The sequence below is a fragment of the Callospermophilus lateralis genome, chromosome 9 (assembly GCF_048772815.1).
Source record: "Callospermophilus lateralis isolate mCalLat2 chromosome 9, mCalLat2.hap1, whole genome shotgun sequence".
Lineage (NCBI taxonomy): Eukaryota > Metazoa > Chordata > Mammalia > Rodentia > Sciuridae > Callospermophilus > Callospermophilus lateralis.
The window spans coordinates 91,560,173-91,573,070 of record NC_135313.1 but is presented as its reverse complement, the minus strand read 5'-3'; the positions used below and the strand labels follow the sequence as shown (position 1 = coordinate 91,573,070).

The 12,898-nt window shown below is 42.7% G+C and overlaps 1 protein-coding gene across 1 annotated transcript in view; it reads left to right on the top strand.

Moving 5' to 3' along the window:
• Window positions 1-5,752, top strand: part of Rab3gap1 (RAB3 GTPase activating protein catalytic subunit 1) — an 89,232-nt gene extending 83,480 nt beyond the window's left edge. The window contains exons 23-24 of the mRNA XM_076865910.1: window positions 972-1,074; window positions 4,042-5,752. Coding sequence (XP_076722025.1) covers window positions 972-1,074; window positions 4,042-4,278 — 340 coding nt within the window. The 3' untranslated portion in view covers window positions 4,279-5,752. The remainder of the gene's footprint in view (window positions 1-971; window positions 1,075-4,041) is intronic.
• The last annotated feature ends 7,146 nt before the right edge of the window (window positions 5,753-12,898 follow it).

The window sequence follows — 12,898 nt, the reverse complement described above, 5'->3', positions numbered from 1 at the left end:
TTCTGGACCTATACATCTACTCACTATTCCTAGTTATTTAAACAATATTTGTCATAGCAAAGGCATGTATCTTACAAATGTTTTGGAAGAGTGACCATATGGCTTGTCCCAAATAAGGCAAATGATTGGGGCAGCCTCTCCCTCTTTATGAGACAACATTTTTACCAGTGAGTCTGTCACTGTGAGCTTTTGTCCATTTTTGCCCGTGTTACTTGAAAGTACAGTGTTTTGATGTGACACAAGGTTTCCCATAAGAAATCATTGATGTTAAATAAAAGCTATTGCAAATGCCTTGTCATATATTATCAAGTTCTTGTTTGAATTTGTGTCTTTTGTTGAGTGAAAATTTCTCTCAGCCTACTTTACTCTTGAAAATGTCTTCCTTTTAAATGAGCAGAACAAGCTCTAATCAAGGGAATCATTCCTGAAATAGCAGTATGAATTAGTGAGCAGGTGGTGTTGCTTGGTGGCTGTGTGCCTTCGACTGTTAGTTCCACTGTACACTGTGACACGCTTTGTAATTCAGTGTTTCTAGCACATCATGGCACAGCTTACAACTGCAGCTATGCCCAGTAAAAACAGATTTTTAAGCACACACACACACCCTTTAAAAAAAAAGAAATACGGATCATTGCTTTGCTAGATAAATAAAATTTGGTTTCTATGGTCTAAAAATCCTTATTCTGATTTTCAATATAGCATTTCCCAAATTTCTAGTATGAAACAAATAGACTGAATATTTCTTAAATTGACAGAGATAGGCTTTTTAGAACTTGTATGAAAACAGAAAAGCAGTAAGATTGTCAGTTAATTTTAATTCTAAATGTCCTGTCTAGCCTATGAAATTTCCACTCCAGCATTAGTAAGTTTAACCAATATTAAATTTTATTGATAAATCCTCAAATTATCTGAGACAATGCAAACAGTGTCCTGAGCAGCTACTCCCCATCCATTCACCACTTCTCTCCTAGGTTTGTGAGTTGCCTGTTGGAGCAGCCCGAAGTGTTAGTCACCGGGGCAGGAAGAGGACACGCTGGAAGGATCATTCACAAGTTGTTCGTGAATGCTCAGAGGGTATGTGAGACTGCTTACTGACTATGGTGATCTCACCAGACCTCTGTTTGGGAAGATGTCATTTTGAGCTGCTAAGAGACGGGCATTGGGTTTAGATGTTGAAGAGACAATGACTCTGACTTCTGAGTCTGAACTCAGAAGTTTCCTACATATTTAAGTAAGATAAGTACATCTTAGGAACTAAATTTCAGAAAATAGAAGTATGAAATCCATTGTTATAGAAACTGGACATAACTATGCTATGGAAAACAAAGCTTCCTACTTTCAAATTACAGTTCAGTTTTAGACTAATGGAACTTTAATTAGAGTTCCATCTTTAAACCCTACATACTTCAAAACAAATTCATAATTCAGTCTGAATTGTAACTCTAGTCTAATAATAGTGAAGAGATCTAAATTTAGAAATTTCCTAGAAGATTCCCTTTCTCGAAGACAATGATTTCAAGTTTTTTTAGTACTATGGAAATTTAGGCTTCAGCACGGAAAGAAAGCCCAATTGAAAAATTGGCATCATCATTACAAGAAAGTAAGTTTTTATTCTTACGTAGTACCTTGGTTACTGTTAACCGGGTACTGGCTTCCCACAAATAATAATTATTTCAGGGCACATTACTATTAAAGTATTATGATATGCACTAAATACAGGCTCCCTTGACCTGGGAATGTGAGGACACTGGAAACCAAACCGGTTCAGTGTTGAGAGTGTAATTCTTGTAAGCAAAGATTTTCATTGGACTATACATGGAACAATCCCTGCTGAGTTGGTCTGGAGTACTTCTAATTAGAATATTCAAAATTATGGTCAAATATTTTGATCCAAATTGTTTGCAAGTGCTAACAGATTATTTATGGAGTAGCTCCCTAAATTTAATAATTTCAAGTTAAGAACCAAATATTTTGTTTCCTTTTAAAAGTCTCAAACAATAGATGCTTGCTTTGTTTTGTTTTCTGGCATGAAAATGAATGGAATTGGTTTTCACATCCTTCACCAGCTTCCTATGCAGAATTTTACAGGCCTGTGTCCTTATTAATCATTACTATGAATTTTCCTCAGCAAAACTCTTCGATTTTTTTTTTAATTTTGTGTTGAGACTCTAAAATTTAATGTGTTTATACTTTTAGTGTTGGAGTATTACTTATTTTGTATACTAAAGCAAAATTATTTTCAACATGAAAATAATCTCCTTTCCTCCCTCCTCCAATTATGCATAGGCTGCATTTTTATTAAATTTTTGACAATGCAGAAAATTACAAAGAAAAAAATGACAAACATCATTGGGTAGGAAAACTTAACATTTAACATAGCCATATCAAGTTGAAAACAAGACTTTCAAAATTAATAAACAAAGCAATGTGTTTTCAGTGTCTGATTGTATAGGTAATGACCTTTAATGGACACTGAAATTATAAATTCAGCCCACATTATGTAATTTTTTTTAAAAAGATTTCAATTTTTCAGAACCTACAGTGAATGTTTAAAGAATTTGTAGACTTGTATAATTCATATAACAAGCATCTGGTTGGTACATTTTTAAACTTGGCTCTTAAATATCTGGCTAAACTGTTGAAGTTTATTCATGTGAATTCTTCATAATTGACACTTCATATCAATTTTACAAATAAATCAAGATTTTAACATTTTTTAAAAGTTGTGATGACATCTCACTGAGAATTCTACAGCCTATAACATGTATTTAAAACTTTTCTTTAAAATTACAATTTTTATAAACTTAATTATAGGTATTTACATCTTTAAATGGAATTCAGCACAAAATGATGGTTTTTTGCTTCAGTTTTGCCAAGTCCTAGACATTTATTCACTGGAACATCTATTTTTCAAGCAGTACACACTTTAGGCAATAAATTTAGAAAGAGCTAGGCTTTTAAGATCATTTGCTCATTAAATGACACCCTATCTGTCACCTGTTGAACCATCAGATGCATGAGTAGTGGGATGTGTCTGTTCTTATTTGACAGCTAGGTGTGTTGTATGTGGTGTGACTTTATTCATCTTAAAATATTCTTTTGATAGGATCATGTTTCTTAATGTAGTGCATGCTGTCTTGGAAATAATCTTGAAAGCTCTTGTCCAGCTCTTTTTAAACCATCTTGCTTGTTCCCTTTCATCACTGTTTCTTTTCTCACTCTTTCTCAAGCTGACTGAATCTTCTGATGAGGTAACAAAATAGCTTTTGTCCCTCATAGTTCCTTGTTCCTTCCCATCCCTCTAACTTCATAAGGTCATTTAAACTAACCACCTAACAGTCTGGATTTGGCATAACTTCCTTGCTGGTGTTTAGCTTAACATGATTCATGTTTCCATTGACAAACCAATTACTCTTTTTTCCAAAGCAATGGTACCATGAAAGTATAGTGACCATAGTTTTTAAAAAGGCTCTAATATATTTTGTGCAATGATAATGAAAAAATTGATGCCTTTGAGATCAGCTATTCTTTTGTGGCCATTGCTATATGGACCTCTGTCACTTCTGTAGTGCTTAACTGCCCAGCAAACAAGACCAATGTCCCCAGTTTTCATTTGGTAAGTTAACCTTACAAAGAATTGATTGAAGGGGTAGAGATAAAAATCTTTCCAGACTCTGGAGAGAAGATAGCTCCTTACCAACTTGGAACTCTGACTTGGACTTGGGTCATTGCTTGAAGAAACAGAAACCGGCACAGCTCCATAATTCCTTTTCATAAGATGTCTGAGCATAGCCCTCACTTTTCAAAGCAGATTGCCTGGCGGTCGTTTCCTTTCTGCCTATTACCAATCTACTGGCTCATGCAGTGTTTCAAGCTTCTGGCATTTTCTGTGTTATTTATTTTGAGCAATCATAACATAGCTAACTGCATTACTGAGTAATGTAGGACATTTTTATGTATATATCACATTCATCTGTCCTCAAAAGTACCTGAGTCTAGCATTCGACTTGTTCTTGAGTTTAGCCTTTGATTCTATTCAAGGCTGCAGCCATGGCTCCACCAGAGGAGGAACTGAAGAAAGTGGGCTGCCCAGAGGAAAGAAGGCACAACCCAGTATCTGACTTCCCTGCTCCTGCTGGCCGGGAACTCATCTTACGCACCACCGTGCCGCGCCCTGCACCCTACTCCAAAGCTCTGCCTCAGCGGATGTACAGCGTTCTCACCAAAGAGGACTTTAGACTTGCAGGTGCCTTCTCGTCGGATACCTCCTTCTTCTGAGTCTCCTAAGCATTACCTCAGTGGGGCTTCAGAGGCACTGCCGCCTGCTTCCATAGGAACAAGTGCCAGGAAAACCTGAGAGGCCCCACATAGATGGCCCTGCATTTACGATCAAGAGTCACACCAGCATCCGAAGGACTTTGCAGCACCAAGCTTAGGCTCTCTTGTACCTTGATGGGGGCAGTGGGAATGGGCTCGAGTTGTTGAAAAGATTTCTGACTCAAAGAAATGGACTTTGAGTATGGGGGAAAACCAAAAATCAGGAGAAGCTCTTTGTCCTCACTCATCTGGGATACTTTTTATCTCATTCTCCTCTGTGACTGTCCTCTGGGCCACTACCTTGCACTCATAGTCTGTAAACAGTTAATGGTTGTATTTATTAGGATCAAGAATGCAAAATAGAACATCTGTTAACTCAAGTTTCTGGATATTTTGGTGGTAGCTTCTAGTCCCAGAATCTGTTTTTAATTCACTACATACATGACCATATTCTGTTTATTCAATCATCTGGTGGTCATCTGTATTATACTAATTAACTTTTGATGAACATTTAGAATATTCTAGGAGAAAGCCTAGAACTTCACTTCGTTTTTCCATGTAACTGTAACCTAAATGTACTCCTTCTGGTAAAACAGTACATTAAATGTCACTGTACATTAGTTCTGCATATATTGTGTAAGATTTGTTTTGTCATTGGTTCTCCTTTGGGTTGCCCAAGTTACCAGCCTGTAAAGTTCTCCCTTCTCTTGCCATGCAGCATGCTGTCTTCTTTGGTGGTTGCTGCTGGGTACTGTATTTAATGATGTAGAGATGAGCACATGCTAAAAATAGAGCCTTGTTACATAGAGACGATCGTGCAGTTAGTATAATTTGGTATATGTGCTAATGTAATGAGTAGAGGATTACTTTAATGCACTATTTTGCTTTTGCATTTTAGTTAAAATGAAAATAATCTCTGGGGATGTATAGCACCCAGGTTAAGGATAACACCACTGTATTTCTAATTTTGTGAGGACTAGGATGTATTAAGTCTATGATGCTATATGGCCTCTTGTTTAGCAATCTTATTTTTAGGCCTAAAATTTCCACTTTAATCCAAAGTAAAAAATAATTATACTGAAGCCTAATTGTTCCTGTGTACCTTTAAAGGATTGCTAGAGTTGTGCAAACTGTTATTTTTGTTTAAAAAAAAGTCTATACACACAAAAATATATAGTATATGTTGCACACATGTGTCTGTATGTGAACAGGACAGAAGGATGGCCTGGTTGGTGACCTCCCAACCTTTACAGTGCTTTTCTGAGATGCTAGATTTTGTTGCTACCGCCAAATAATAGACGCAGGACTGAGGACTGGACCAAGTACAAGATATTTCTCTTAAAGACAATTTGTCTACTTTCAAAGAATGTTAAAGACTCTTATGGAGAGATGGATTTTAAAACAGTATCGTGAAGCTAATAAAAGGAGAATGTTGTTTCTGTGGCTAATTTTCGTTTCTCCCTTCTGAGGAACATTTCAGTCTTATTTTATTTAGCATTGTGCCATGTGAAGCCTTTCATTAATAAGATTTGCATCCTGGGGTTGTGACTCAGTGGTAGAGCACTTGCCCTGTACGTATGAGGCACTGGGTTTGATCCTCAGCACTACGTAAAAATAAACAAACAAAATAAAGGTATTGTGTCCATCTACAACTGAAAAAAAAAAAGGGAAAAAAAGATTTGCATCCTCTTGCTATCTGCAGTGGGACATACCTGTAATCTCAGCAGCTCAGGAGGATCGCAAGTTTGAGGCCAGCGTTAGCAACTTAGTGAGATCCTGTGTTAAAATAAAAAGGGCTGGGGATGTGGCTCAGCAGGAAAGCACATGGGTTCAATCCCCAGTATCCCCACCCCCAAAATAAAACGCAGCCTGTTGAGTGTTACCCAGCAATGGTCTCAGAACATTATGCCTTTTTAAAAGGTGATTGCCTTATTTTCATTATGTGCCTCTTTATTTCAGGCATTTTAAAGGATCAGGCACCATACTCGGCATTAAGGCAAAAACTACATTACCCTCTTTTCTATGACCTTTCTGTCATATAGGGAACACATTGCCATAGAATGGAGAACATAGGGTGTGAGTTCCGATGTGTATCAAATCTATTTGTATGTTCATTAGAGACAAGATAGAGACATGCCATGATTAATATAAGGTATTCTGAGAAATAATTTTCACTCAGGCTCTGAGAATCAGGAAAATCCTCCCAGAGAATGTGATTTCTGGATTAAAATCAGAAGTAGGAGTTGCAAAGGAGTGGGAAGCACAGAAAGCTTTGCTAAGAACCACAGAAATTCTCCCATCTGGTGTGCTTGCCCCACTTCGCTGTGATTATGCTGCTGCTCCCATCAGAAGTAAAGATTATATCTCCACCCCTTTCATCTCAACTTAGCCATGTCTCTCTTTGGTCAGTGGGACATCAGCAAGTGTGATCATGCGGATATTTAAGTAGTACTTGTACATGTGGCTTGCCTTCCCATTGAGAACCTGAGACCACCAGCTGAAAGAGCGCCCCCCCCCCCGAAGAATGAGAGCCAGGAGGTGTGTTAAGCAGCACAGTGAACTGACAGGAGGGCTGGGGGTGGCAGAGACAGAGGAAGCAGCCTGGGCAGAAACCCTAAAACAAGAGAAAGTGCATGTTTAGGAAGCAGCCAGCATTTCAGTGGAGAGTACTGTCCAGAGCAGGAAGGGGCGAGAAATGAAAATGGTAAACTGAGGCAACATCAAGAAATTTCAGGTAACCCCTAGCAAGAAATTCAGGCTTTATCTTCAGAGCAGTGTTGAGTCCCTGAAGGGTTTCAAGCAGGGGAGTAGTGGTAGATTTTAACACTGTAGCAAGCAAATGGAGTGTAAAGGTTAAATATATACATACTCCAGATCTTTTGCTAAATTGTAAACTTGGAAAGAGGTCAGCAATCATATATTGTTTTATTAACTTCCTATGTGTTTTGTACTGTGCCTCAAAGAGATGCACAAATGCTTGTGGGACCAACATGGATTGGCCTCATTTTGGGGCTCTCCTCCACCTAAGGATCCCTATACCACCAAAATAATTCAGGTTGGAATTACTAAACCCTAAGCCTTTATATTTCGTTCATTAGTCCAGCAAATACTGAGTGCCTCCTATGTGCCAGATACTGCTGTAAGTACTGGGGAGACTGGCATGAGTAGAACACATGAAAGGCCTTGCCCTCATGGGGGTGACTATGAGAGATGCCAAGAATAAACCCTGTGAAAGAGAGAGGAGAGGGCACTCATCAGATTGAGGGGTTGGCTTGTGAGGTGGAAATGTTTGAGCAGAGACCTGAATAAAGTGAGGCAGCAGGCCTTATGAAAGGATATCAGGGAGCTGCTTTCAGAGAAAAAGGCAGTGTAAAACCTTGAGCAAGGAGGATAGGTGGTGTCGCGCAGGCACAGCAGAAAGGCCAATGCAGCAGGCACAAACTCTGTGAAGGGAACCAATGGAGGAAAGAAGGCTGGACAGATGCACAAGGTCCAGATTACATCATACCTTAGGAGTTTGGGTCTGTTTTCTTAGCTGAAAGGGGCAGCCAACACAAAGGTCTGAATGGGGCATGTGGGGTCATGCTGTGAATTTTTAAAACCTGCACTTTGGCTAACTGTGGAGAATATGCTGCTTAGGTGGGATGGAAGCAGTAAGCAAATTAGGAGAGGTGACGGCTTGGGCTGGAGTGGTAGCAGTGGGAGGGGTCGGAGTGCTCAATGTGGGATGTGTCTTGACGGCAAAATGCACAGAATTTATGAGTTCAACAAGGGCAAGAGTCAAAAATGACTTGGAGGTTTGGGTCCTAAACCACAGAGTTACTGTCATTTACTGAGATAAAGATGGGGAAGAGCAAGTTTGGGGCTGATCTGAGATTGTGAATTAGGACATGTTAATTATGAGATATCAACTAGACCCCTGTGGTACCCATTCTCTGCAGTGACTCAGTGGTCCCTGCCTCCTGCCTCTGCAATACCCCTGCACCCTCCATTGTCCCAGGATTGTTCTGTGACCAACAGAGTATGTAATAAATGTGGGCATATCACTTCAAGATCAGATTATAAAAGACACTGCCACTTCTGTTTTGGTCTCTCCCTCACCTGGCAGGAGTCAGCTTCCTTGTCACAAGCAGCCCTAGGGAGGGGCCCATAATGTGGGAAATCAAGGAGTCCTGCGAGAGCCCTGTGCATAAGCTTGGAAGTGGATCTTCTCTGGATGATTGCCGCCTGCTGACCAGAGCCATGTGACTAGACTGTTCCCAGATTGCCAACTCTCAGAAATTGTGGGATATTAATTCCAAGCTGCTAGATTTGGGAGTAATTTGTTGCATAGCACTAAATAACTATTACCCAAGCAGTTAGTTATGTAATGTAAGTTTGGAGTTTAAGGAAAAGGTTATGACTGGTTATAAATTATGCAAGAGATAGTCTAAGACCACCTAAAAAGTGATTTCATGGGGAAGAGTGCAAGGGTTTGAGTCAGAGACAAGAGGACCAGCAGAGGGAGTGGCTACTGGGGTAGGAAACCATAAGTGTGCTGTTCTGGAAGCCAAGAGAAAAATACTTCAAGAAGGTGGGAGCCGATCAACTGTGTCAAACGCACTGGGGACATCAAGACGAAGACTTGACAGTTGCATATTTGTAACACAGTAAGAAATCCAGAGTGGTAAACTGAAGTTCTTACTGGGAAAGGATAGAGAAGTGGCCGCCAAGGGGCAAGTTAGCATGCCCTAGGCCCTCTCCTGGCTCTGGCAGGTGCACTTGAAGCTTACACCTTGCTGGGAGCCATCAGCCAAGTAGGTATGACAATTTCCTTGCCAGCGTACCCCCATGTTTCTTTAGTGGAAGGACTCATGGAAATAGGACATTTTGCAGGACATTGCATGTAAGGTGACCTCGCTCAAGGACCAGGGCGGATCCGTGTTTAGGGTGTTCCCCCTTTAGAATAGGGCAGTTTAGCATAATAGGAGATTAGGGTGTTCCCCCTTTAGAATAGGGCGTATCCTGCTGCTGAGTTCCTCTTGAGTTCTTAGGGTCAGACAGTATATTTGGGAGACAGAAGCCCAGGAGTAGTGAATTTGGGCAGAGTGTGGATTTGGGCAGAGAATGTGGATTCCCCCAGAACGTGTTTGTAGACGGCCGGTGTGAGTTCGGGAATAAAGAATTGCTGTTTGAATCTACAAGCTGTGTGGAGACTCGTGATTTGTGCCCAGCCAGAGACTGCGGCAACACCTTGCTTTTGTTTGCTGTGCACTGTCCACTCTATTTCAAACTCATACATAATCCTACCTACTGCCCCTATTCTGGCTGCCAGCTCCTTTTTTTCTGGGCACACTGTAATGGATGCCTCTGTGGAAAAAGAAGCCCACTGCTGTGTTTGAATCTCCTAGCCTGTTTAATTTGGGGCCACTGGGCACCAAGGAACTAGAACACTTCAGAATATCAGCTCCTTAAATACAAAGAGCTGCTGTGACCCTTCTCCAGCTTTGGAGAGTGGGACTTGGCCACTTGGAACATACACTAAATCTGGGTCATGTGAGCACAAACCTCTTTGCAGCACTCTTCCCCTAGCAGCTTGGGAGGTCTGACAGGTGCTGCAGAGAGTGTTCCCAGGCTCGCTCATCAGCCAAGGCAGGCAGCCAATAGGCAGACCCATACTTGGGCTCTGTTCCTCAGGGTCAAGAGCCCAGCAGCACAGGGCCCTCAGGCCCCACTTGGCCAAGACCTCACTTTAACTCAGGGGCTCCCTGCTGCTGCCAGCTGAATGAGCCTATAAGGGAGGCTTATTTTAAAACAAACAAAAAACATTTCTTCCTGTCAGGTTGGGTCCAGATGGGTTTTATCTTATACAAAACCAGATGGAATCTTTGGGTTTTGTTTCAGTTTACTCATCTTGACCCAGAACAAAGTGGGGATGGGAGTGGGTGAGGTGTACAGAGATGGGACTGGGCTAGATCACACCAGAGGAGCTGCCAGCTGGGCTGGAGCAGGTGAGCTGGTTCTTGTTTGTGGTGCTTAGACTGTGAGAAGAGGTATTTCCTAAGAGAACAAATTTTAGATGTGGTATTAGGTTCCTAGGGCTGCCCTGATGAAGTGTTACAAACTGGCCCACTCAACTTATGGTTCTGAGGCTTTCAGTATGGGATGAAGGCATCCACTGGGCTCCCGGCTAGCTGGAGGGAGAGCCCTCTGCCTCCTCTTAGCTTCCGCTGGTCACCCACATGGAGCTGCAGGTGCTGCAGGCTCTGCTCTGTCATTAAGGATCTCCTCTCCTGTGACTCCAGTCATGTTGACCTCAGGACCCAACCTGCCCCACTAGGACCTCACCTTAACCACTGATGTCTGCAGTGACCCTATTTCCAAACAAGGTCACATCCCAAAGTACTAAGGGTTAGGATTTTTTTGTTTGTTTAAATGGATGTAGGGCAACCACTGGCCAGACAGATGCCCATCTTTGAATGGTGTAAAGCCATGAGTCTGCTGTATAAAAGCATGGGCCCTGGTTCTGTAAAGTTCAGGTTCAGATCCCAGCCCTCCTTACCAGCCAGCCACAGGTGCCAGGCTTTTATGTACTTCTCTAAGCCTCTGTTTTCTCCTCTGCCAAATGGGGACAACAATATATACCCAACAAGCTGTTATAAAAATTAAAGTCAAACACAATGGCATATGCCTATAGCCCCTGTTCCCCAGGAGACCGAGGCAGGAGGATGGGTCACTTAGACCCTAGGAGCTCAGGGTCAGCCTGGGTCAGCAAGAGCCCATCTCAAAAAAAAAATTATGATTAGATGATATGTTTAAAAAGTATTCAACAGGGTACTTAATTGCTTAATAAACATAAATTGTTTAAATTGTACAAAGTAGCAGTTATAGATGAATGATTAGTTGTCAGATGTATGTTCCGTTTAACGTGAGGACACATGGATGAATCCAGTATTCAGAGACTCTGGTCCCAAACCTCCTGCCACCTCAAATGGGCTGCCTTCTATCCCGCACCCCCCCTTCTTCTTGGGTCACAGAGGCTTCAGGAAAGAAGTGACACCCAAGGCAAGGGGCTTTGGAGAGGTGGAGGGAGGGTGGGGCTTCCAGGAAGAGCATCTGCACTCCAGACTGGAGTTACCTGCAGGGCTGGGGCAGTGAAGCTGGAGGGGAGGAGGTGGGCACCAGGGTGCTGGGCGGCCCAGCTCTGTGGGAGCCTTGCCCGCCTGGTGAGAGTCCAGACTTTGTTCCCAGAAAGCAGAGGCACTTTGGAAGGTTTTCAGCAGGGGAAAGGTCGGGACTGCACTGACCGTTAGCCATCAGCCATCCCAGTGAGAGGCAGTGGCCTCCCCCCTTAACAATTCTAGGGAGAGAGAGTGAGCAAGTGACAGGGGCAGGACTCTCTGAAGGACTGGAGGTGGGCGATGAGAAATGATGCCCTGGGTGCCCAGCGGCTCCATCTGCATTCCGAAGGACTCATACCCTGTTCAGTGTATGAAGCACAAGATGGTGACACCCATCCAGTGTAGCCAGGGTGCCATAGCCGGACAACGGGAGGAGCCCTCTGCGCCTGCCTGCCCTTGGGCCGTGGCCCCTACACCTCTGCTCAAGATCAACCTTTGTCAGGAGAGGGACATGGGCCTGTCAGTGGCCAGTCAGACCTGAGGAATAAGTGATAGGACACTGAACAAAGAAGTTCTTCAGGCCTTTGGCACTTTGAGTAAATAATGACTTGTTGGAGCTATTTATTCACATTCCTTTCTCGGCCCTATTTTGGGATGAGAAGGCTTTCTCCCCCTGTTACATAAGGCGGAACACGTTCTTAGCAAACCACTGTCACTCCCGTGTTATCTTGCCTATGTGAAGAAAGGAAATATTTTTAGAGCATGAATTTCCCAAACGTTTCCAACTATTCTGGGACTGAAGCCCTAACTTCACAGAGCAGCCTGGTGGTGGGGGAGGCCCAGCCCTCTGGCTGTGCTGAGGCCTGGCCCGTCCCTGCAGGCCCTGTCCACAGGAATAGGCTCCTCTCTGCTAGGACTTTCACATTACCAGTGGCTGATTCCAGAGCCTAGGGATATTTCTGCCTTTCAAGAGACAGTCTTGAAAGATACATGAAAAACAAACAAGGAGATGGAGTCCAGCTATATTGCCCCAGCTCCTGCCTCAGCCTCCCAAGAAGCTGAGGCTACAGGTATGAGCCCCTGAACCAGGCTTCACCGCCTTTCTTTATTCCTACAGTTTCTTTGGGGGTTGGGGGTGGTGACCACAAGTAATGACCTCTCAGATGCTCTCAACTGAGAGGCCAAATCCCCTGTAGGAAGCTCTAACCCAGAAGAGCAGGGCAGATGCAGGGACCATCACACTTCTGTTCAAGTGCTGGCCCAGGATGTAGCACATGGTAGCTGTGACATGGAGTCATTTGCCATCTGGCTGACTTGAGTTTAGATCATGCCTGGAGGTGGGAGTGAATCTAGCTGACCACCCAACATCTGCCTGTGGTGGGCGCTCTAGGTTCTTCATGAAAACTTGGTCTTGTAAAGAAAGCTAGAGAGGGGAGAGAAGAGATTTAATAAAGGGATGGTTTAAAATGAAAGAACGGTTT